Source organism: Pecten maximus, chromosome 11, assembly GCF_902652985.1.
Source record: "Pecten maximus chromosome 11, xPecMax1.1, whole genome shotgun sequence".
NCBI lineage: Eukaryota > Metazoa > Mollusca > Bivalvia > Pectinida > Pectinidae > Pecten > Pecten maximus.
In genome coordinates, this window is record NC_047025.1 from 15,852,400 (window position 1) to 15,877,915 (window position 25,516).

General features: G+C 37.2%; 2 protein-coding genes across 18 annotated transcripts in view; one reads left to right on the top strand and one right to left on the bottom strand.

Annotated features, from left to right (window-relative positions):
* Window positions 1-19,495, top strand: part of LOC117337127 (inositol 1,4,5-trisphosphate receptor type 1-like) — a 178,225-nt gene extending 158,730 nt beyond the window's left edge. Inside the window, exons 52-74 of one of the 4 annotated variants that reach the window (XM_033897929.1) lie at window positions 549-776; window positions 1,718-1,858; window positions 1,968-2,117; window positions 2,374-2,475; window positions 3,160-3,243; window positions 5,276-5,311; window positions 7,422-7,607; window positions 7,875-7,983; window positions 8,315-8,433; window positions 8,623-8,792; window positions 10,817-11,005; window positions 11,461-11,622; window positions 12,153-12,261; window positions 12,412-12,535; window positions 12,704-12,879; window positions 13,282-13,434; window positions 13,704-13,781; window positions 14,201-14,458; window positions 14,893-17,068; window positions 17,209-17,731; window positions 17,909-18,038; window positions 18,077-18,096; window positions 18,131-19,495. In XM_033897929.1, coding sequence (XP_033753820.1) covers window positions 549-776; window positions 1,718-1,858; window positions 1,968-2,117; window positions 2,374-2,475; window positions 3,160-3,243; window positions 5,276-5,311; window positions 7,422-7,607; window positions 7,875-7,983; window positions 8,315-8,433; window positions 8,623-8,792; window positions 10,817-11,005; window positions 11,461-11,622; window positions 12,153-12,261; window positions 12,412-12,535; window positions 12,704-12,879; window positions 13,282-13,434; window positions 13,704-13,781; window positions 14,201-14,458; window positions 14,893-15,480 — 3,162 coding nt within the window. In that variant the 3' untranslated portion in view covers window positions 15,481-17,068; window positions 17,209-17,731; window positions 17,909-18,038; window positions 18,077-18,096; window positions 18,131-19,495. Of the gene's footprint in view, window positions 1-548; window positions 777-1,717; window positions 1,859-1,967; window positions 2,118-2,373; window positions 2,476-3,159; window positions 3,244-5,275; window positions 5,312-7,421; window positions 7,608-7,874; window positions 7,984-8,314; window positions 8,434-8,622; window positions 8,793-10,816; window positions 11,006-11,460; window positions 11,623-12,152; window positions 12,262-12,411; window positions 12,536-12,703; window positions 12,880-13,281; window positions 13,435-13,703; window positions 13,782-14,200; window positions 14,459-14,892; window positions 17,069-17,208; window positions 17,732-17,908 lie in introns of all 4 variants that reach the window. The other 3 variants (XM_033897925.1, XM_033897926.1, XM_033897928.1) reach the window with 3 other exon arrangements.
* Window positions 19,496-20,354: 859 nt separating this feature from the next.
* Window positions 20,355-25,516, bottom strand: part of LOC117338346 (probable tubulin polyglutamylase TTLL9) — a 31,909-nt gene continuing 26,747 nt past the window's right edge. For all 14 annotated transcript variants that reach the window (XM_033899671.1, XM_033899670.1, XM_033899669.1 and 11 more), the window contains 5 exons: window positions 23,323-23,444; window positions 22,797-22,930; window positions 21,772-21,885; window positions 21,270-21,400; window positions 20,355-21,142 (listed from right to left, as the gene is read on the bottom strand). In XM_033899671.1, coding sequence (XP_033755562.1) covers window positions 21,072-21,142; window positions 21,270-21,400; window positions 21,772-21,885; window positions 22,797-22,930; window positions 23,323-23,444 — 572 coding nt within the window. In that variant the 3' untranslated portion in view covers window positions 20,355-21,071. The remainder of the gene's footprint in view (window positions 21,143-21,269; window positions 21,401-21,771; window positions 21,886-22,796; window positions 22,931-23,322; window positions 23,445-25,516) is intronic.

Consider the following 25,516-nt stretch of genomic DNA (forward strand, 5'->3'; position numbering starts at 1 on the left):
CAAAAATCTCCTCAATACCCAGATTGGGAGAATCAAATATTCTTCATGGATGAAAAGGTCTTAAGGTAGTTTATCAATACCCTGCATTTCATGGCCTATAGGTTTCATGTTTCTCCCTGGAGAGGTGAACTTTACTTTTGTTTATGTAGGAAAATCACATTTTAATGAAAAGGATTCTAAATTGGTTAGAATTATGAAGAGGGGCGAAACTATACTACTATTTATACAGGAACTGTTTAGAAATATACTGTTAATACATAGAAGATTGTTATATGCTTCTGAATCAGGTGACCGTTAAGACCCATGGGCCTCTTGTTGTAGTTGAAACTCAGTATTTGCTGAATAGTGAAACTCAATATTAGATGAACACAATATGCTATATTGGTCACAGAATGGACCTGTACATATTTTAAACAGAAGGTAAAATTTGTGCAGATTGGATGAAATGTCAGTAATGTTGGAGAGTGTAAGAGTCCCTTTAGTTTTTTTGACCTTTGATACAAAGATGATCTTTGACCCCTACAAAATTTACATACACTGCCACACAGAGTGCCCTAAGTCGAGCTAAAGAACCTCCACATGACCAAAAGAGACGAAGTAAGAAAAGAAAAAATAAGCAACAGGAAAGCTTTAAAAAGAGCAAGAAGATAGGTGTGATTCCGAATGGACTGTCACATGACCATGCTGTGATACGTGACAACAGTCACGAGGCCTTACTGAAACCAGAGTCACCGGACATCACTCCAGAGGTGGAACTCGCCAATGTCAGTGCAGAGGTAACCATGGCAACCATGCTTCTCCATGTTATTTGGCTTGTGGTGACCAGCATGTGTGTCCATGGTAACCTGTTGTGCATGAGTAGATATACTGTTTAACATATGGCAGGGCAAATTTCTTTTTTTATTTGTTTCCTTAAAGAGGTCCAACATAAGTTGTTCAGGGAAGGACATTTTATTTCATTTTTTATTAACCAATCACTTAAAGGGCTTTTTTTTTCACAAAAACATGTGCCTTGAATGTATCAATTTACTAATACCAGATCTAGAGGTGGCGTTGACTGCAAAATGTGCTTTAACATAATTTGCTTGCTACATAATTGTATTATTTTGCATGTGAATTTATATTTTACTTTTCCTTATTTCATACCTGTGGTATACATTATCTGTTTACCAATGTCTTGACAAGCATTACAGAGGAAAACTGACCTTGCACTACATTTTAATGTTTTGCATGAACTTGATAACTATTTGAAGGTTAATCAGTTAATGATTGATCAGTTTAAGATACCTTGGAAAGTCCACTTGTTCATATTACATATTTTGTGAGAGGAATAGATCAAACCTGAACTAACCAGGGTATTGAATCTAGGTAAATGTGTGATGACATGTTTACAGAGTAACAAGATTTCGTTATTGTGAGGTACCATAATTCAAAATCTACTAATTCATTATCATTTGGAACTCTTTACATTTCCTGTTTAGAAAATCAAGGCAAACTGTTGGCAACTTTCCTTTTTCACTAGTAATTTGTTTGTTCAATGGATGAAACCAGTTTGTAAAATTCATGCTACAAGGTTAAAGTTGAAGTCTTTCTTTAGATGATGTATAGATCCCGATACCTCACTGTTAAAACACTGAAGCTCTAATATTACAGGCAAATACATGCAGCAATTCTTCAACAAAATGAAATTTGATTTTAATAAAAATGTGATTTTCAGTCAATGAAGACTGTGGAGAACATGGTTAGTAACATAGACGAGGGTGTGGTGGATATGCTGGAATACAAAGATGATGGTTACATAGAGCTAGTCCTCAAACTACTGGCCCGACTCTGTGATGGTCAACATAATGGACTTCAGGTAAACACGCTTTAATATGACTAAAGGTAATCATTCTCATGTTTTAAACATTTTTCAAAGAAAAACCAATAGTGTGTAGGTATACAGGAAATGTGTTTTTCTGTTACAGAACTACATGAGGGAACAACCAGACAATGTGAAGTCATTTAATATTGTAGGGGAGACCGCTCAGTTCCTCAACGTTGTCTACTCTACAATCAACAGCAAAACCATCGACCTTATCATCCAAGTTTTCAGCACACTCAATGAGTTCTGCTCTGTAAGTTATATAGATGTTCAACATTTAGGATGTGGTCTGCCTTATATAAAAGTACAGCACAGGGAATGAGTTTTGTTTTAAGTTATGCAGGTGTTATTGAGACATTAAGACCCAGTGTTTAAAAATCATATTCTATTACTCCTTGCATCTGTTGCTGTGTACAGTACACTGGATACTTCTCCTTTTTGAACAATTTTGCGTTATAATACTGTTCTTGTAACAGAGTAAAAATAATTCAATGTTTTTACCTTTTAAGGGCAACCAGGAAAACCGTTTTGTAGTTTATGACAGAAAAGTTGTGGACTATATCAACTTTATCCTGAGAGCTGGAGAGATTGCTGACTGTGAGCCAGAGAAGGTAATAAAAGGAAGATAACTGATATTGGAAGTGGTGGGGAATTGAGGTAGGAAGGGAGATAACTGTGATATTGGAAGTGGTGTAGAATTCAGGTAGAAAGGCAGAAAACAGACTGATCCAGAGAAGGTAAACGAGAGAAGGGGAGATGAATGACTGACCTAGAGAAGGTCTGCGAGCGAGGAGATAACTGATAAATGCAGAGAAGCTAGGTGAAAGAAGAGGAGGATATAACTGACAAATCTAGAGATGGTAGTTGAGAGAAGGGGAGATAACTGACTTATCTAGAGATGGTAGGTGAGAGTAGGGGAGATAACTGACAAATCTGGAGAATGGTAGGTGAGAGTAGGGGAGATAACTACCAAATCTAGAGAAAGTAGATGAGAGAAGGGGAGATAACTGACTGATCTGGAGAATGGTAGGTGAGAGTAGGGGAGACAACTGACTGATCTAGAGAATGGTAGGTGAGAGTAGGGGAGATAACTGACTAATCTAGAGATGGTAGGTGAGAGTAGGGGAGACAACTGACTGATCCAGAAAATGTGTAATTGAAAGGAGATATAAACAAATTGTCCATGGAATAAGATGGTGGAAGGACCGATAAATGATCTCTGTATCAACAACTAGCAGTGGCTATCAATTTCTTTTGAAGATGGTGCTGTAGGTTTATATAATTATTGTTGACAGATCCTTGACCTACGGCAGGCAATTGCATCCCTGGTGATCGCCCTAATAGAGGAGAATGGTCCTGGCAAATCACAGGTGGCTAAGGTAAGTACGCCCAGTCAGGCTTTAAAATTACAGGGTTAGGTAAGGAATCATGATCCAGGATGATCTGATCACTATTATATATCAGCATGACTATCCACAAAAATTGACTTATTTATTGCACAGGTCAAGGTCAGAGGTCAACTTTTGGGGGGTCAATGTATTGTTATGCTGTTTTATATGTCTGCTGACAGGTACACCATATATGTATTCATTTTACTATGGGATGAAATGCTTCTTTTTATATGCAAAGCATGCTCTTCTGTTTTTTTGTTTGTTTTTTTTTAATTTTTTTTTTTTTAAACAAAAACAGTCAATTTGTAAAGCTAATAAAGGTTCATACAGGAATATTTTGAAGAGATGCCTACTTAATGGGATGATATTTTGGAAAATGGATTGCAGTATGAATTATAGGAAACTGTTTCAAATGAAATCTTTGATCTTACTGCAGTTATATTTAATGAAAGAAGTAATGAAGGTACTTCTGTAATATTTTATCAATTGAAGGGAAAGATTTAAAGAAGTAAGCATTTATTTGTCAATCTGTTAATTCTGTAACACATAAACTTGCATTAAAATTTCCAGTAAGAACCATAATTAGCACACTATATGTTTATATCTTTATAGTAGATAAAGAAATCAATGTTTAGGTTTACTTATTTGCATCGTCAATAGAATACACATTTTATTTAGCATGTTTTGTTTGAACTTTTAGAAGGAATAGTTGTGAATTTGATAATTTGTTTTACATATTAATATATTTATGTATAAAAATATAAAACCAATTACATTTAATGTAATGTATTAAAAAATAAATCCTAACCATTTGCCCCATATACCCCATGTGATCACCTTTTGGCATCACCTTACCCCAACCCCTCAACACTACATCTCCCTATTCACATCTATCTGGTATACCCACTATATCCCTGTCCATTGCCCGGAGTTCGATTGAATAAGGATTTCCATAAATATTTGTGTAATCACACATTTTTGTTATGCAACTTAACATAGAATTTAGTTAGCGTTACAGTCAATATTTTCTTTGTTCTATCAGAAAATTGTCATTTGGGCCAGTGGTGACAACATATTCATTGGCATCATTGATATTTATGATAAAAATCTCTATGTACATGAACTCCATTTAATTATGTCTTCTGAGACCTATAAGAAATCTCAATATAACCTTTAACAATATTAGCACATTTTTAAAGCTCTGTGTCTACATATCTCAAAAGTAATCACTTCTTGATGCCTTGATAGAGTCTCTGCTCAAAGTTTGGTGCATGACTGAATCAAATCAGATTAGTAATATGATGAATCCTACTCGACAATGCCCCAACCCCCACCTGACAAACCCCTAACCCCATCTGACAAACTTTCAACTCCACTCGACAAACTCCTAACTTCCACCTGAAAACCCCCCAGCTCCCACTCGACAAACCTCGAATCCCCACCCCATTTAAGCATTCCCATTATGATAACACCTTTTTAAAACCTCTACACCTTTTAGATAATGCTAAAGTGTAGCTAGATGTCTTGAATAAAATTGGGCAAAAATTTAAAAGCATCAGTTTTACTAAAATGATATACAGTTCAATAGTCAGCATGTTATACTTGTTATTCATGAGTAAATCTATTATTAGCTCATCTGGTGCAAAGGACCAAGGTAAGCTCATGCCATACTGTGGCATCCGTTCGTCCATCAACAATTACCTTGTGAACATGATAACTTGAATAATTATCAACCAAATTTGATGAAACTTTGTATGCAGCCATATAGCGACAAGATCTTGGACTAGTTCGAAAATGGAACTAGGGGGAAAATAGCAAAAAGACTGAAAAATCCAGGTGAGCAATGCAGACCCTCTGGACGTCTTGCTTAAGAAGTTTAGTTATCTTTGTAGGAAGCCAGTTGTTTTTATCTCTGATATTAGTATGATTGCTGTTTTTTTTACCTTTGTATCTTTCTGTTGCATGTTCTTCACTTCTATATGTTTGTTTTTGTTTATTTATATTTGCACATAACTCACAGCAGGGCAAAGCAGATGAGCTCAGGTACATCCACAAGGTTAGTATATACCTGCCTCTACTTCCTTGTATGGCTACATCCCAAGGTATTAGTGTGGCACACTGCTAACTAATGTGTTTGTGTTTTATCTGGTGAAATGATGCATACTTTTGTATTTATGCCTCAATAATCGGAGTTATCAAAGTCAACAAATATTCATCATCATCATCATCTTAATATATTGGAGTGGAGAACCCAAGTGTTAATACACTAGGATGTATATAGATCACAGCTAATAGATTAAAAGAGGACAGCTTTATATCGGGGAGGAGGGACAGCTTTATATCTGGGAGGAGGGACAGCTTTATATCGGGGAGGAGGGACAAGCTTTATATCGGGGAGGAGGGACAGCTTTATATCGGGGAGGAGGGACAGCTTTATATCGGGGAGGAGGGACAGCTTTATATCGGGGAGGAGGGACAGCTTTATATCGGGGAGGAGGGACAGCTTTATATCGGGGAGGAGGGACAGCTTTATATCGGGGAGGAGGGACTTAACATTGCTTACTAACAAAGGGATAGCATCGGGAGTGTGGCATAGGTGTGTAGTGGCATAGGGGAGTGTGGCATAGATGTGTAGTGGCATAGAGGTGTAGTGGCATAGGGGAGTGTGGCATAGGTGTGTAGTGGCATAGGGGTGTTATGGCAGAGAGGTGTGTGGCCTAGGAATGTTTAGCATAGGTTAGTAGTGGCATAGGTGCGTGACAGCATAGGGGAGTGTGACATATGTGTGTAGTGGCAAAAGGTTGTGATGGCATACGGGTGTGATGGCATACGGGTGTGATGGCATAGGGGTGTGATGATATAGGGATGTGATGACATAGGGGTGTGATGACACAGGGATGTGATGACATAGGGGTGTGATGATATAGGGGTGTGATGACATAGGGGTGTGATGACATAGTGGTGTGATGACACAGGGATGTGATGATATAGGGGTGTGATGATATAGTGATGTGATGATATAGGGGTGTGATGACATAGGGATGTGATGATATAGGGGCGTGCTGATATAGGGATGTGATGATATAGTGATTGGTGTAGGAGAGTGGTGGAGAGGAATACAAATTGCTGTGACAATTATGTGTTAAAACTGATGTAGTTATGGAATGGTAATAGTACCTGATTCTGCAATTTGCGACTTTCACAACTTTTAATCCAAGAAATGATTTTAATATACCTCTCCTGAATCATCATCTGATTAAGAAAGCTAACATAATTATAAGCAGCCCAATACAGCTCAATGTGTATTTAGTACTTTTAATCATAATATACCAATAAAAGAATACTGCACTAACATGTATTAAAACTTAATTACAGAATATGTAACACCACTAACTGTACACTCCTCCTTGTCATGTAGATGGGAGTGTCTTGATTTTCAGAGCTGCCTCTTGCCAGCCTACCATCTACTTTCTTCTGATTTCCATACTCTCAATTTAAGGATTTTTTCAGCTGAAATAAGAGATAACTTTTGGGACTTATTTCCCTTTGGATATGTCTCTAGGTACTGGTAAATGTGGAATTTTTGAAACAGTTCCTTAAATTACTAATTGTACTGATTTTAATGCATTTTTATGGCTATTTCTGTATATATTTTTTTTTTTTTGCTACATTCAAAGAAATTCAAACATTATCAATAACATCACTAAAACTTGTCCATTGGTGATCATTGACATTAATACTTTGTAACAAACATGTCACACCAGAGAAACAGCCTTAGCTTACAATAACAGTTCTGACTCAATTGCTCAAGACATTTCACTTACAGCCTAAGACATTCTATAAGCATTACTAAATATATGGCATGAAAAACCAGTTTGTAGTCACAAGAAATAAAAACTTTTCAAAGTGCAAGTTTATAAAACAGATCTGCTCAAACTGCCAATTTGTCTCTGCTCTCAAGCTCATTTCTTCTTTTAAAATGTTCGTTTATTTTCCACTTTATTGGTACATAAAGCCTTAATGGGTTTTTATGACACTGAAAAGTGATTGAGTTGCATATTTTGATAAAAAAATATCAGTGGTAATTGAATGCTCCTTTAATTTTTTTCCCACAAGTCTCTGCATAATATGACCTTGACATTAATGTGACCTTGTTCCTAATTCAGGAGGTGAAGGACACTTTAGACAAGAGCGCCCTCTACAGGTGTATGACACAATGCTATGACATGCACCAGGCAGACAAACCTAAACTGGACGATGTCCTAAACGGCGGACCTGCAGGCTCGACCAACTATCTCAAGTCTGCCAAGTCCATTGCTGCATTTGGGGGGAACTTCATCTCTGGAGTCATGGTAAATTTCATGGGTCAAATGAAACAAATATTAATACAATATTATGTGCAAAAAGATGATTTGTTGATTATCATGACTGAGATCTGCAATGATCAACCATCACAAATATAGGGGAATCTTTGAGAACTAATAATTATGTTCTATAACCAAGGCCTAGATTAGATGTGCTTTTGTTATCTCAATACTGATCTTCCGCGCCTGGTGAAATACTACCACTGATCATATAACTACGGTGATAGTTTCTGATATGTGATTCTGTATCACCAGGCTGGTAATAAGGAGAATGCAGGAACCAAAGAAATGTTGATGGAAGTTGGTTTCACGTTCTACCTCATCCTAGCCAGAATGATTGACATCGACCCATCCATGCCAGGGAGTAAGTATTACATAGCGTTATCAAGATAATCTTCCACACATAATAATATTTCCCTTCAAAGACAATAATAATGTTATTTGCAAGAAAATATATTTTGATTCAAGTATATATAATGTAAATGCTGTGTTTGCACAAAATAATATTTTGTTTGAATTAAAGTATTATGAAGCAATGATGACATTATAAATTTCATAATAATAACATACTGATAGAAGAAATATGTATATTTTAGCTGCTTTTCCATTTATTTTATGGTTTGTCTGGTATTTTATCAGGATTGGTCATCAAGAAGTAAATGTTACAGGTACATGTTTCTTTTTCTTTTTCCCAGAAGTGGACATCTCTCCAGAACAGCGAAGAGCATTTGACTTCTACAAGAAAAATTCCATGTCTATAGAAATTGTCAAAGATGACATTCTACAAAAGGTCAACTTCAGAGTAAAGAACAAGGTATATACCACTCATTATGTTATAACTAATCTCCCACAGTCAATGGTGACACTTCATACGCTTTCAATATCATCATGATGAAACATGATCTAATATTGAAATTCTTTAGGGATAATCATGTATTTACATTGATTTAATATATTCGACATAAGGTACAACAGCATTGTGGGTGTATTATTTTATCTGTAGAACTATTTACGTGATGAAGTGAAGGAGAGACTCAAGTGGAATGTGGATCGTACTTCGCCTAGTAACAAGATCCGCGATCTCATGAGTTGGACCAGAGACATTATGAAAGATATAAGCTATCAACGTCGTATACTTCACAACCCCATAGCCATGCTTTTCACCAAAGGATGGTAAGCAAATCAAAATATTATTAGTGGTAAAAAAAAATGAATTGTAAATATTGAATTTTTTTCAAAAAAAAAAAAAATTTAACTGAACTTATACAAAGTTCTTATTTTACAATATATTTGCCTCCATTTGAAACTTACTTTGGAACTATGGGGCTACACTCCTGATTATAATAATAATTACCTCCCTTGTCAGATTACTTGTTATACTTACCTCCCTTGTCAGGTTACTTGTAATACTCACCTCCTTTATCAGTTTACTTGTTATACTTACCTCCCTTGTCAGGTTACTTGTAATACTTACCTCCCTTGTCAGGTTACTTGTTATACTTACCTCCCTTGTCAGGTTACTTGTAATACTTACCTCCCTTGTCAGGTTACTTGTAATACTTACCTCCCTTGTCAGGTTACTTGTTATACTTACCTCCCTTGTCAGGTTACTTGTAATACTTACCTCCCTTGTCAGGTTACTTGTAATACTTACCTCCCTTGTCAGGTTACTTGTTATACTTACCTCCCTTGTCAGGTTACTTGTAATACTTACCTCCCTTGTCAGGTTACTTGTAATACTTACCTCCCTTGTCAGGTTACTTGTAATACTTACCTCCCTTGTCAGTTTACTTGTAATACTTACCTCCCTTGTCCCGGTTACTTGTTATACTTACCTCCCTTGTCAGGTTACTTGTAATACTTACCTCTCTTGTCAGGTTACTTGTTATACTTACCTCTCTTGTCAGGTTACTTGTTATACTTACCTCCCTTGTCAGGTTACTTGTTATACTTACCCCCCTTGTCAGGTTACTTGTAATACTTACCTCTCTTGTCAGGTTACTTGTTATACTTACCTCCCTTGTCAGGTTACTTGTTATACTTACCTCCCTTGTCAGGTTACTTGTTATACTTACCTCCCTTGTCAGGTTACTTGTTATACTTACCTCCCTTGTCAGGTTACTTGTAATACTTACCTCCCTTGTCAGGTTACTTGTAATACTTACCTCCATTGTCAGGTTACTTGTTATACTTACCTCCATTGTCAGGTTACTTGTTATACTTACCTCCCTTGTCAGGTTACTCGTTATACTTACCTCCCTTGTCAGGTTACTCGTTATACTTACCTCCATTGTCAGGTTACTTGTTATACTTACCCCCCTTGTCAGGTTACTTGTTATACTTACCTACCTTGTCAGGTTACTTGGTATACTTACCTACCTTGTCAGGTTACTTGTAATACTTACCTACCTTGTCAGGTTACTTGTTATACTTACCTCCCTTGTCAGGTTACTTGTTATACTTACCTCCCTTGTCCCGGTTACTTGTTATACTTACCTCCCTTGTCAGGTTACTTGTTATACTTACCTCCCTTGTCAGGTTACTTGTTATACTTACCTCCCTTGTCAGGTTACTTGTTATACTTACCCCCCTTGTCAGGTTACTTGTTATACTTACCTCCCTTGTCAGGTTACTTGTTATACTTACCTCCCTTGTCAGGTTACTTGTTATACTTACCTCCCTTGTCAGGTTACTTGTTATACTTACCTCCCTTGTCAGGTTACTTGTTATACTTACCTCCCTTGTCAGGTTACTTGTAATACTTACCTCCCTTGTCAGGTTACTTGTTATACTTACCTCCCTTGTCAGGTTACTTGTAATACTTACCTCCCTTGTCAGGTTACTTGTTATACTTACCTCCATTGTCAGGTTACTTGTTATACTTACCTCCCTTGTCAGGTTACTTGTAATACTTACTCCCTTGTCAGGTTACTTGTAATACTTACCTCCCTTGTCAGGTTACTTGTTATACTTACCTCCCTTGTCAGGTTTCTTGTTATACTTACCTCCCTTGTCAGGTTACTTGTAATACTTACCTCCCTTGTCAGGTTACTTGTTATACTTACCTCCCTTGTCAGGTTACTTGTAATACTTACCCCCCTTGTCAGGTTACTTGTTATACTTACCTCCCTTGTCAGGTTACTTGTTATACTTACCCCCCTTGTCAGGTTACTTGTTATACTTACCTCCCTTGTCAGGTTACTTTGGAACTATGGGGCTACATTCCTTAGTGTGGCTATCAACCTGCTGATGCTGCTGACGTGGAACAACAAGGCGACACAGGAAGACTATGCCAAGTTGGCTGAATATGGATCGACACCTGCTCCGTCACCTGATGGTTCCACGAGTAGTACCCTCCCTCCTTTAAACTGGGATGTGTTCAAGGAGTGAGTGTTATTTCTACTGTGTGTTAGATTCTGGAAGGCAGAGCCCAAAAGGGGAAATGCTTGCAGTGTTGATTTTAATGGGGAAATTTTATGATATTTAGTGAATATACAGATAAGAAATGAATTGTTTGGGGAACCTGATGTGTATGATACACCTGCCACAAGATGGTTGGAGGAGTAAATTTGACCCTTCACTTCAATGCAGAAGTTTTGCGGAGACTTTTTAGTAATGATATGATGCTGAAAATAATTTTGTCTCCAACTTCAGACATGTTTTGAACTTGAGTTATTCCACCTCTGACCTCTTTGATCATCCCAGTGCAACATACACTATATACTGATGTACGCATGACCTCTGACCTCATTGTTTCTGCCCAATGCCGAGGATATCGGGGATCTCCGAGGACACGTAAACTATACTGATGTATGCATGACCTCTGACCCCTTTGTTTCAGCCCAGTGCCGAGGATATCGGGGATCTCCGAGGACACATACACTATACTGATGTATGCCCTGGGAGGAACACACAACCTTTTCTCAGTCTTTGTTCTCATCAGCTACTTCCTGTCCAACCACCCAAGTCTTCCAACTTGTAAAGAGATCACAGACCTTGTCAGGTAATGGAGAAATCTTGAGAGTTTAATTAGAATGTTGTCAAAGTAAAAGAATTTACAATCTTTTAAAACTTCCAGCAGGTGAAGAAGAATAGTTTATAATGTTAACTTAATACTCGCTGTAAGATCTGTTATGTACACATTGACCCACTTTTTATCCACCGAGAAACTTGTTTGCAGGGGATATCAAATTGAGCTCTGTCCGTCCGTCAGAGGGGTTTTCTGGGCTGTTACTACAGAACTGATCCTCAAAGAACTGTTCAACTCAACACCACAAAACTGTATATATATACAAATGTATATTAGGTTAGTGCCCTGGTTGTAGGTGAAACACACAAAGGATCTACATCAAGATATATGTATCATATTTGGGTTTTCATACCAACAGTTTGGCGTGGGGGTTAATGCAATGCTTTGCGGCTCCTTGTTGCCATTATTGTTTGATTACAGGAGAGCAATAAGGCCATATAGAAATGTTGATATTAATTTAACAGCAGCCTTTTACATAAAAATAATTTCTTTCTCTGTTCCAGGGGTATGTTTGGGAAGAAGGAGGAGGTAGATGATTCTGGAGACCAAAAAAAGGAGGAGGGGTCAAAACTAGAGGTCAAGTTCCTCAGTTTTACAACGTTTTATTATGTGGTATGTACTGTTATAACACTGTATATGGCTTGACCAAAAATCATTCTTTATACACAGTAAGCAATTGTTGTTTTGGCTCTGAAGAAAATCTTTTCTCTAACAAAGGTAATGAAGTGCTATAAGCATTAATGTACTGATATCATTTTACAGGTATTCCTGGCGATGTCTGTGATGGGGACGCTCTTCCATGGTTACTTTTTTGCATTCCATCTGCTGAACATTGTCAACAACAATCAATTATTGAGTGGAGTTATTAAAGCTGTCACTCAAAATGGTAAGTCAAGGTCATTACTCAAGGTCATATGAGTTCTGACAGCCTTATATTGTAATTCGATGACCTTAGTGTTGTACTGGTACACTACAAATGTATTGGATGTAGTTTGATATCGTACTCAGTTTGCCTTGAAGCTTGTAATATGTTGTTTGTTTTGTACATTTCCAGGTATATCATTGCTGTGGGTGGCCATCCTAGGAATGATTGTCATATACATCTATGCCTTGGTGGGGTTTGCCTTACTGAGGGAGTTCTTCACGCCTGGGGACTACTTATACTGTACCAATCTCTGGCAGTGTACCATCACAGTGATGAGATACGGCCTGATAGGGGACATGTTTGAGGTGAGCTTGGCAGTCATTAATCCTATAATTGAAGGTTCATATCACCAAGAGCTTCAGCAAATAACAAAAATGTAAATATCCAATAATATCCGTAAGAAATAACGATATGAACCTCCGAAGTCTTATATTATAGGACTAGGCAGTCAGCAAAATGTCATGTATTATATAATCATAAAGATCATTCAAAACAGGTTATTCACTGACCTGATTTGTCATAGAATTGATTATTAGATCAAACTAGCAATAATTTCATAAAAGTTATAATAGATACCAAAATATATTTAATATTTGAAAATAAAGAATTTTTTTTCTTAACTCTCTGGAAAAATATACAAAAACCAAAAAATAAAACAATTTTCAACAAAATTTTATGCTTACTTTCTCTTTCCATGTATTTTACAGACAATTCACCAGACAGAGCTGAGGAACTCATTTGAGTATTTCTGGCCCCTTGTTCTTTACCATGTATCTTTCTTCATTTTCATCACAACCATTGGTCTTAACATCATTTTTGGTATCATTGTTGACACCTTCTCCGAACTCAGGGATCTCAAGGTAAAGTTGAGAATACCATAGTTTTGAATTTGTAGGATGATGTAATTTAATTACAAATTAAAAATAATTTAATAAAAAGCAAAAATTAATAAACAGCAAAGTCTTATATTAACATACATGTACTAAATTGTTATCTAATTTTAGTGCATTTCACTTTAAAAGCATGACACTAAATTATTGCATAAATTTCAGTATCTGTATTGATTTCAATGCCAATCTGTTTAATAATAATGTATTAATAATGAGTTTACCTATTATGGTACTTGTAGTGGAGGACAGAGTCTGATATGAAGGATGTGTGCTTTATCTGTAGTAGAAACAGCTACGACTTTGAACACACGGGAAAGGTAGGTGACCATGCAAGACTCAAGCTTATGACATCCAGACTCAGTACATGTTTTAGCTCATCTGGTCGAAGGGGGCTTTTGCTATGTTGCTTGTTCTTCTACAGCATAACTGTAATGTTTCTCGGGTTATGCTATACAAATCCTTACGTTGGCCTGTTATGCATCAGTAGAGCAGACTAATATTATTTTGGGATCAATAGGTGTAAAACAATGTTACTGCTACTATCAATAGCAAAGTTCTTCACTAGTTTGAGATGCATACAGTTTACATTTAAATCATGTTTGTAGAAGTTGTATTATTTACAATCAGTAAACCTTTAAATAAAACTTTTACAAAATTATTAAGAAAAAACTTAATATTGAGAAGGATTATCATTGTCTTCAGTCATTTGTTGACCTACTGCTCGGTAAATTTGTAGGGGTTCGACCACCACGTGAAAAATGAACACAACATGTGGGCGTACGTGTTCTTCCTTATCCACCTTGATGATGTTAAGACGAGTGACTACACAGCGATGGAACTTCATGTCAACAAGCTGGTGGAGGAAGAGAACTACGACTTCTTTCCAATGAACCGTGCCCTCTGTCTTTCCAGCATAGATGTGGATTCCACGGAATCCAAGATAGATGAACTGTTACAGCAGGTTACAACTATCGCAAACAAACAAAAACAAGAGGTAGGCCAAAAGTCACAGATATTTGTTTACACAATGTACTTTGTTTTTTATTAGGAGATTAGTATTTTCAAATTTTGATAGAAAAAGATAATATTTTGATGTTTAATGACATTCTGTCACCCTACGGCTTGTTCCTTTGTCAAAGTATGTGATTTTTACAAGCTAATACATGCAAAATTAGTATACTTCAAAATCACTTACAAAATTTACAAAACATAAATTATGTCAAATGGAAGTATTTCCTTCTCATTCTAGAAAATGAAGCTCATTTGGACAGTGTCCTTTTTGAAATATTTTGTCACAGGGAGAAGTTATTGTATAGAAGATATTTTATGGTGTGTAAAACGTCCCAAGGAAAATACTGCTACTGTGTTTGGAGTATTTGCTCCACTCCTCATATTAAAGTATTTTTTGTTTGTTTGGTACTTGTGCAGGAGGCTGACAAGAAGAGAAAGGTGGAGAAGCTAAAACAGAAACGATGGCAGGAGAAACACCGCCAGTTTATGTTCGGTATTTCTACCGAAGATATCCACCGTGAAGGAGACACTGACACTTTACTTGGAGTCCCCTTAGGCCTTCAGCCTATGCGTCAGCGGTCCCGCCCCTCCAGTATAGTAGAGGGACCCATTGCCAGTCGAACACCTACAAGGCAGGGTATGTCAAGCTTACAGCCCTCAGCAGACAGGTCCGACTTCAGTGACCTACCACTTCCTCCACCACCAATAATTAAGAAACCAGACACTTTACAGACAGTACCAGAAAGTCTGTTTGCTCCAGGAATGTCTCTCGGCCTAGACGGGCAGAGGAGGTTACTTGGTGATACATCAGAAGAGGAGGAGAGGGGATCCGACTCTGACTCCATGGACAGTCTGGACGGGGAATTCACCCTGGCACAGGATGACCCTCCTTCCCCTCCAAGCACCCCACCTCGTGCCCCTCGTAACCGAGCTCTTTCAGTCCCCCAAGTGCAAACTCTACCACAGATTGACGACGATAGTGAAGACGATGGTACACGATGCTAATATACTGCTATTAACTTCTAACCAGGTGGATACAGTGTTTAGTGAACATTGTCTGATGTTAACCTTCAAGTCAGTTTATTGTAAACGCTCATTGATAAGTTGTATGCCTTAATCTATATGATTAGTTCAAAACTGATCGTCACATTTGTATTTCATTGGGCATTCATCAGTTACAGCAGTAGTGCTTGAAAAATAACATTGAAACACGAGGTTGCCTGACCTTCTCCTGGACTTTCGTAGTGGACAGATGTCCATCTAGTGGATAACTGACCGCTGTTCTTTAGGAAATACTTTGTCACAGGGAGAAGTGATTGAAAAGAAATCAAAGTGTGATATTTTACCGGTTATTTCATGGTGAAAACAGTCCTCAGGTAGCTACTGCCACGGTTGTGTTTAAAAGTTTTGACCAGCTCCCCCTTCTGAATATCAGTGTTCTCCTTAAAGCTAATGTAAATTGTATCTGAAATAGTGTTCCTGCATACATTTGTAGCTGATGTTCCTCATGTAGATAATACCTGTAGCCAGTTCTCCTACATACCGGTTAGTACCCTCTGTATTTCATGTTCTCATGCAAATCAAACTGTTGGTGGTTATTGTTTTTAAATTGTGATAATACAGCATCCTCTTCATCCTTATCTTTGTTTGTTTGTTTTTTTTTGTTTTTTTTTTGTGAAAAAATTGACAGATATTTCTTATAGAAATGAATATGAAAACAGTTGGTTGTCCATCTCATCCAAAGAGTGCATTGTTTTGTGCTCTTTAGACAATCAATATATAAATTTATCCATATTCGTACTTAACTGCTCACCCCCATCCCCATCAATGACAATTTTGACTCCTTCTTTCTCAATCATACAAATGATCCCCAATATCCCTCCCAAAAATTTTACTCAATACTAGCTTCAAGTTGATACTATTTTCAAATTGCCTTATATAACTGAATCATAAACCATATTTCCATAAGACATTTATCAAAGTTTTTGAATTTTTGTTGATGTTATATAAAGATGTCATGACATGGTGATGTTTGTGAGTACCTGGTATGTGAACGTCCTATATGGTTAGGTCCAACTTCCAACAAATGATTATTGTTAATGTTTGTGTTTTCTTTAATTGATTGCAATGTGTAAATGGAAGATAAGAAAGGCATCGTGATATAAACTTGTACATCAGAAAGGTTTGAATTTATTGGAATATGAATGCTCACAATCTCATTGATAACTCCTGGACAAGATAATACTTGTTATTGATATGCAGTACATAGGCTTACATCATATGTAGATTTGTTTTCAAATGTTTTAGTGTGGAAGTAAAAAAGAAAGAAAATTAATAATGATGTCTTTGAAATTTGAAATGATTTTTTACTGGTTAAGTATGAGAGGATAGGTAGATGTAGCTATCTGTGTCTGTGTACTTACGTCCAGGTAGATGTAGCTATGTCTGTGTACTTACGTCCAGGTAGATGTAGCTATAGGTGTCTGTGTACTTACGTCCAGGTAGATGTAGCTATCTGTGTCTGTGTACTTACGTCCAGGTAGATGTAGCTATAGGTGTCTGTGTACTTACGTCCAGGTAGACGTAGCTATCTGTGTCTGCGTACTTACATCCAGGTAGATGTAGCTGTCTGTGTACTTACGTCCAGGTAGATGTAGCTATAGGTGTCTGTGTACTTACGTCCAGGTAGACGTAGCTATCTGTGTCTGCGTACTTACATCCAGGTAGATGTAGCTGTCTGTGTACTTACGTCCAGGTAGATGTAGCTATGTCTGCGTACTTACGTCCAGGTAGATGTAGCTATAGGTGTCTGTGTACTTACGTCCAGGTAGATGTAGTTATGTCTGTGTACTTACTTCCAGGTAGACGTAGCTATCTGTGTCTTGTGTACTTACGTCCAGGTAGATGTAGCTATAGGTGTCTGTGTACTTACGTCCAGGTAGATGTAGCTATCTGTGTCTGTGTACTTACGTCCAGGTAGATGTAGCTATAGGTGTCTGTGTACTTACATCCAGGTAGATGTAGCTGTCTGTGTACTTACGTCCAGGTAGATGTAGCTATGTCTGTGTACTTACGTCCAGGTAGATGTAGCTGTCTGTGTACTTACGTCCAGGTAGATGTAGCTATCTGTGTCTGTGTACTTACGTCCAGGTAGATGTAGCTATGTCTGTGTACTTACGTCCAGGTAGATGTAGCTGTCTGTGTCTGTGTACTTACGTCCAGGTAGATGTAGCTATGTCTGTGTACTTACGTCCAGGTAGATGTAGCTGTCTGTGTACTTACGTCCAGGTAGATGTAGCTATGTCTGTGTACTTACATCCAGGTAGATGTAGCTATGTCTGCGTACTTACGTCCAGGTAGATGTAGTTATAGGTGTCTGTGTACTTACGTCCAGGTAGATGTAGCTATCTGTGTCTTGTGTACTTACGTCCAGGTAGATGTAGCTATAGGTGTCTGCGTACTTACTTCCAGGTAGATGTAGTTATAGGTGTCTGTGTACTTACGTCCAGGTAGATGTAGCTATAGGTGTCTGTGTACTTACGTCCAGGTAGATGTAGCTATAGGTGTCTGTGTACTTATGTCCAGGTAGATGTAGCTATAGGTGTCTGTACCTACGTCCAGGTAGATGTAGCTATGTCTGCGTACTTACGTCCAGGTAGATGTAGCTATAGGTGTCTGTGTACTTATGTCCAGGTAGATGTAGCTATAGGTGTCTGTGTACTTACGTCCGTCCATCTTTCCACTATAGGTTTATTACATTCAATTCATAAAGATATGAATTTTAATTATTTAGCCTTAAATCGTTAATATTCTGTTATGCAAAAGTTATATTTCATTATAATAACATCAAAAGTCATCTCCATGGAAGACACCCGTTAACAGCCGTATGATACCAATAACTGCTTCTTTTCATTTGTTTCCCCCCGATATTCACACCAGTTCAAAAGGTCAGGAGTAGGACATTCAATTGAAATCTACATCAAATCATGAATTTTTTGTTGATTTTTTTTTAAAACTATAATTATCTTGTGATCTTATAAAAAAATCTCTTCTAGGTTGTTTTCCCACCCAAATCTACAGCAAAGCAAAATACTATCTTTGTTAATAACTGAAAATAACAGATCTACAACAAAGAGAAATACTATCTCCATGTAAATATCTGAATGTAGCTTTCCAGAATTTATTATATATAGAGAAAACATTTAATATATATAAACAAAAGCAAATCACTTCATATATTGTCATACTATTGTAAAGATTTATATATATACTCCATGTGATATTTGGACCAGGGTTAAGAGATGTGCATTATAATCTATATTATAATTATTACATTTTCATTTAAAACATATTTAGATACATGTAGATTAGAGATGAAATGGTTCCCTACCTAGCATTTATCGTAACATTACAATGTTTATATAGGTACTAACTGGAACTCCAACATTGAAGACCGAGAATGTGATTTGGACTACGTTATTACATATCGTAGTTTAAATATATCAAACCTGCATTCACAGTAATAAGTGAAGGTGAGCTTGTTTTGTTACCAAACAGAGAAACAAGCTTATTACTGAACATTGAATACCAAGAGTGAAATGATATCCAGATTTATTTGCCTTATCACATTAGAGTAAAGTCATTCTCATCGTGATTCCGTTGTCATCACTGTCTGTTCAACTATACAATAGTTCATGTGTCCAACTATTGATGCTAGGCAAACGATTTCTATAAAACATCAATATAGTCCCAAGTTTTCTCTAGATTGATGACTTGACCCAACACACATCATCCATTTATTATGTACACAGTGACTAAACATTTTGTTGCGTTTTATCCACTATGTTAGATTTGATACCATTGTCATATGATGTTTGAGAATCCATCTCAGCACCTGTATATATATACATTATGTACTTAATCCTATATATTTTTATGACTGTATATATGTCTCCCATGGTAACATGTATCAACTATTAATTGACATCTTATTTGGAGAATAAAGTTTATAACTAATGTTCATCATCCTTTTTGACTAATTATTCCTATGTGTAGAGTTGTGAGCCCCTATACTATTCTATCAGTGTAGTATATTTATCCAGTTATAAGCCCACGCCCAGTGATAAGCCAATGTTCAGTAATAAGCCCATGCCTGGTAATAAGTCCATGTCTGGTAATAAGTCCATGTCTGGTAATAAGCCCATGCCTGGTAATAAGCCCATGCCTGGTAATAAGTCCATGTCTGGTAATAAGCCCAAGTCTGGTAATAAGTCCATGCCTGGTAATAAGTCCATGTCTGGTAATAAGTCCATACCTGGTAATAAGTCCATGCCTGGTAATAAGTCCATGTCTGGTAATAAGCCCAAGTCTGGTAATAAGTCCATGCCTGGTAATAAGTCCATGTCTGGTAATAAGCCCATGCCTGGTAATAAGTCCATGTCTGGTAATAAGCCCATGCCTGGTAATAAGTCCATGTCTGGTAATAAGCCTAAGCCTGGTATAAGTCCATGTCTGGTAATAAGCCTAAGCCTGGTAATAAGTCCATGCCTGGTAACATGCCCATGCCCTGTAATAAGCCCATGCCCTGTACTAAGCCCATGCATGGTAAAAAGCCTACCCATGCTTATAGCACTTCAGTAGAAATACTAACAAATGATTTTTCATTGTCCTGCAATAAGCCCAGCCCTACCTTGTGTTTCTGATTTGGTCTACTGGGCTTATTACAGGGTAAACTGGTTTTGTTTTTGCAAGGTATCGAGTTCTATCAACAGCAATGGTCACTATGGTTACAACATAAAAATGGTACATGAGGACTTTTCTGTTGCTTTACTCTAGCAACTTCATTTCTTAAATCATGAAATAGAAAAGCAAATCCCTGATTAGATGGATCATAAAAACAGGTTTTATTATAAACTTTTACATCACATGCAAGGAACACAGCAAATTAAACATACATAAGGTGAGAAATTAAATCATCGATCTGCATTTAAAACAAAGTTAAATGGATCTTTTTTAAAAAAATATTAATTATGTTCAAAACAGAATATATCAGTTATTTTATTACACTATCACATATCATTAAGTGACATTCCTGTTCTATGAACAATGTTTGTGAATGTATGATTAGTAAATAAAATGTGAATAAACAGATATACACAGGAATTCTACATCCTGTATTCACACACTCGCTGTACACCAACATGGCAGTCATCAATGATTACAATGTTATAACCAACATGGCAGACATCAACAATTACAATGTTATAACCAACATGGCAGTCATCAACAATTACAATGTTATAACCAACATGGCAGTCATCAATGATTACAATGTTATAAATGTCAGGCAGTTTCTCCCTTAACATGATATCACAGCCCTGGGGGATCAGTTGTAGAGATTCTGAGACTTAGGAAAGGTCATTACAGATTCCTTTCCCATCCAAACCTATAGAAGGGTTGGTCCAAGAGTTTCTGCAGCCCAAGTTGATAATTGGTCCCTTTAAATGTGGCATACTCCAATTTGGGTCCAAACCAAACCATTTGAAGACCTGGCAGACAAATTACCAATTATACTTGTCCCAGACCAATCTTGTTTTCTATGTCTTCTTGATGGCCTGTGCTGATGTGTAGATCTCTCGTAACTGACGTTTTCTATCGTTATGGCAACCTGACAAAACAAAGGCTTGCAATCATTAGATGCATAGGGATGCTTGTTCTGTTAGAACTCAAATTTGTTTTTCAAATTGATTCTGCTGATTAGTAGACAAATAAACAAAATTGATGTTTAAATTTACCTAAGAAAGAGTTGGCAGTGGTGACAGAGGTTCCGTTGGTCGTACACTCCATATTGCCATCATCAGCAAGAACTGGGCCATCGTCCCACAGGAGATCCCAGCCCCCAATCCTCTTCTCTTTACCCGTAAGTCTACAACCATTTTGGGGAATTACAAAAGCTCACATGAAACTGATGTATTCTCTGTCACAACTTCAATGATTCGTACTATAGAAACAAATATGTTCTTCTCACTTCAGTTATGATGGTAGTACATCAATACATATAAAAACATTTATCAATCTTCCATTTGAATCACAGGGACTTGATAAAATTCAAAACCCATGGTCCATATTGTATCATACATATGTATGAACTGTTGGTAGGAAATTTGTGCAAAATCCCTGTGATTTGAAAAAAGTTACACTATTGATAATGTAGAGGGACATAGATTCTACCTCCAAAATAATCACTTCCATCTTTTGCTGTGGATATTTTTCACAAAGCTTACAGCAACAACTCACCTATTTTCAAGGTCAAGGACATTCAGGAGGTCATTGAGTAGACCAAACTTGAGCTCGTAATCCTCTTTTCCACTGGCCGTTAGTGAAGGTGAGGCATTGATCTCGATCAGCCATCTACAAGACGAAGGTCATACATGGGTACTTGTTGTCGCTTTTGGTTTGAAGCTATTTCGAAAGTTTTGTGATACAATTTTTCAGGGTCATATAAACTGGACAAAGATGTAAAAAAGACCAACACATCATAACTATGATTTATCGTAGAAAATATGTAGCAATATAGCATGACCAGGGGAGATAACTGTAATGTCTAACTCAAGGTCTCGCACAACTAATTCAGCCAATCAGCTGGTGTTTCACCTGAACCAAGTCCCTGAAGAAAATGTGTTTCCTGAATAAATAACACATGCAATGGGTACTTTCCATATACGAAAATAAAGAGTAGGGTCTTGAAATTTTAAAAATAAAAAATATACACTCCTGGTATAAATAGAAAGATGTAGGATTCCAGGTGATAAGGCGGGAATTCCCCAGGTGAGGGTTCCCCTGTCCACTGTAAATATCAGGGTTACTGTCTTCCAAGTACTGGTGTGCTTTTATATGCTATTAAACCTATCCAATAACATCAAACTTTAATTCGATATAAATTTCACAACTTTTGAACTTCAAATGAGCGATTGAGGGGATGGAGTCTTTGGTAATAACATATAGTGCAATGATTAGTTGTGTGAGACCTCAAAGGTAGTGGTGGGTGGCAGGGTTCATTAAAAGATTATGAAATCGCATGCATTGACTGGCATTTCTGCTTATAGATCTCAAATATATGAGTGGGCTTATAACCAGGCATGGGCTTTACTGTTAAAAATGATGATAAATCTAAATCAAAATTTCTAAATATAACTACAAAGTTGTTACTGGTTGCAACTGTACATTAAATCACATTTTTTTTGTAATAAATGTCGCATGTACTGACACAGTATAGGTGATCACAAATGATTTCCTGAAATATTTTACAATATCCAACTTACGGCTTTAGGTCATCGTCCAGCAGAATGTCGTAACCATACATCTCAAAACAGTGCTTGTCATTGATGATGATTTTCTGGACACTCTGTAGGCCTTTAGTGATAATGTTATCAATACCTTTGAACACTTTCTTTACCTGGAAAAGTTAAACATGATAATCTGAAGGTTGTTATTTTGAAGGGGATCAAATTTTTTGCGGATAAAATAAAATACAAAATGTATATACATTTGCAGAAAAAAATAACATTTATAGAAAATAGTTGAACTGTTTCAATATTTCTATGAAAAAAACCATGGTTGTTTTGCTTAGAACTTTTAGTGAAACTTCAAAAATTTGAACCATAAAACCCTTATTTCTTCAATGTCATTTTTTCAGTAAATAATCCCAGTTTAGCAGTACATTTGTATTACATCTATTCATGCAAGTGTATCTTTAAAAACATCTGTTTGTCTTGACTTCAAAAATCACATGGTATTCATCTTATTTAAATCAAGTCAGTCATGTATCAAAGATAAAATAGCATTTACCGCTTCTGAGCCATGTTTAGCAGACAGGTACTGTCGTAGCCTCAATGTGGACCATTTACAGCCCTTCTCTGGGTCGTAGTCAGGGGCATTCTTCTGTACCGACACGTTCGTCAGATGGACATCTAGGTGGAGCTAAGGAAACTCAGCTGACAGAGAGACAAAGCCAGATGAACAAATGTTGTCCATACAGCAGTGCTGTCATGGACATATTTTCAAAAACATTAATCAACAGATAGCTGAAACTACATGATTTGTAAACCAATCATATTACAAATTTACTACAACTGTAGACTCTGCCTAAAATGTCATATGTATAATTATACAGCACAGGAAAATCAACAAGTGACAAGATTATTGTATTTTGCAGTAGACCTTGGAAACACTTTAGACTACAGTAGACCTTAATTCTGAAATCACTTCAATTTCAGAAACCTTGGAAACACTTAGACTACAGTAGACCTTGGAAACACTTAGACTACAGTAGACCTTGGTGGTAAGGATACATGCATCCTCTATAGAGTCGAGGGAGAATCTGGTGTTGGAGAATCTAGCGAATCCATCTCTGTATAGCCATACCTTCAGGGGGTTGTACTGGAATAACAAGAGGCCCAATGGGCCTGTATCGCTCACCTGGCTCTACAGCAACTTTGAAGTTGATTGAGTTCATTTCTACAGATACTATGCTGATTATCATAGTAAGCTAGGTTTATCCATACTAATAAATTTTCTAGTCCTTCATTCCAGCATTTTATTGGCCTAATATCTGGTCTAGGAGGCTCTTGGCTATCGCAAAATTATTGTTTACAGATTTAAGCCGATTTCACCCCTGTGATCTTAAATGTAGGTCAAGGATCATTCATTTGAACAAACTTTGTAGCCCTTCACCCCAGCATGCTACAGGCCCAATATCAAGTCCCTGGGCCTCTTGGTTATTAAGAAGAAGTCATTTGAAGAATATAGCCTATTTGACCCATGTGACCTTGAATGAAGGTCAACATCATTTATTTGAACAAACTTTGTAGCCCTTCACTCCAGCATGCTACAGGTCCAATATCAAGTCCCTGGGCCTCTTCGTTATTGCGAAGAAGTTGTTTGAAGATTATAGCCTATTTGACCCATGTGACCTTTAATGAAGGTCAAGGTCATTTATTTGAACAAACTTTGTAGCCCTTCATCCAAGCATGCTACAGGACCAATATCAAGTCACTGGGCCTCTTGGTTATTGAGAAGAAGTTGTTTGAAGATTATAGCTTATTTGACAAATGTGACCTTGAATGAAGGTCAAGGTCATTTATTTGAACAAACTTTGTAGCCCTTCACCCTAGCATGCTACAGGCCCGATATCAAGTCACTGGGCCTCTTGGTTATTGAGAAGAAGTCGTTTGAAGATTATAGCCTATTTGACCAATGTGACCTTGAATGAATGTCAAGGTCATTTATTTGAACAAACTTTGTAGCCCCTCACCCCAGCATGCTACAGCACCAATATCAAGTCGCTGGGCCTCTTGGTTATTGAGAAGAAGTCGTTTGAAGATTATAGCCTATTTGACAAATGTGACCTTGAATGAAGGTCAAGGTCATTTATTTGAACAAACTTAGTAGCCCTTCACCCCAGCATGCTACAGGCCCAATATCAAGTCCCTGGGCCTCTTGGTTATTGGGAAGTTGTTTGAAGATTATAGCCTATTTGACCAATGTGACCTTGAATGAAGGTCAAGGTCATTTATTTGAACAAACTTTGTAGCCCTTCACCCCAGCATGCTACAGGCCCAATATCAAGTCCCTGGGCCTCTTGGTTATTGAGAAGAAGTCGTTTGAAGATTATAGCCTATTTGACAAATGTGACCTTGAATGAAGGTCAAGGTCATTTATTTGAACAAACTTTGTAGCCCTTCACCCTAGCATGCTACAGGCCCGATATCAAGTCACTGGGCCTCTTGGTTATTGAGAAGAAGTCGTTTGAAGATTATAGCCTATTTGACCAATGTGACCTTGAATGAATGTCAAGGTCATTTATTTGAACAAACTTTGTAGCCCCTCACCCCAGCATGCTACAGCACCAATATCAAGTCGCTGGGCCTCTTGGTTATTGAGAAGAAGTCGTTTGAAGATTATAGCCTATTTGACAAATGTGACCTTGAATGAAGGTCAAGGTCATTTATTTGAACAAACTTAGTAGCCCTTCACCCCAGCA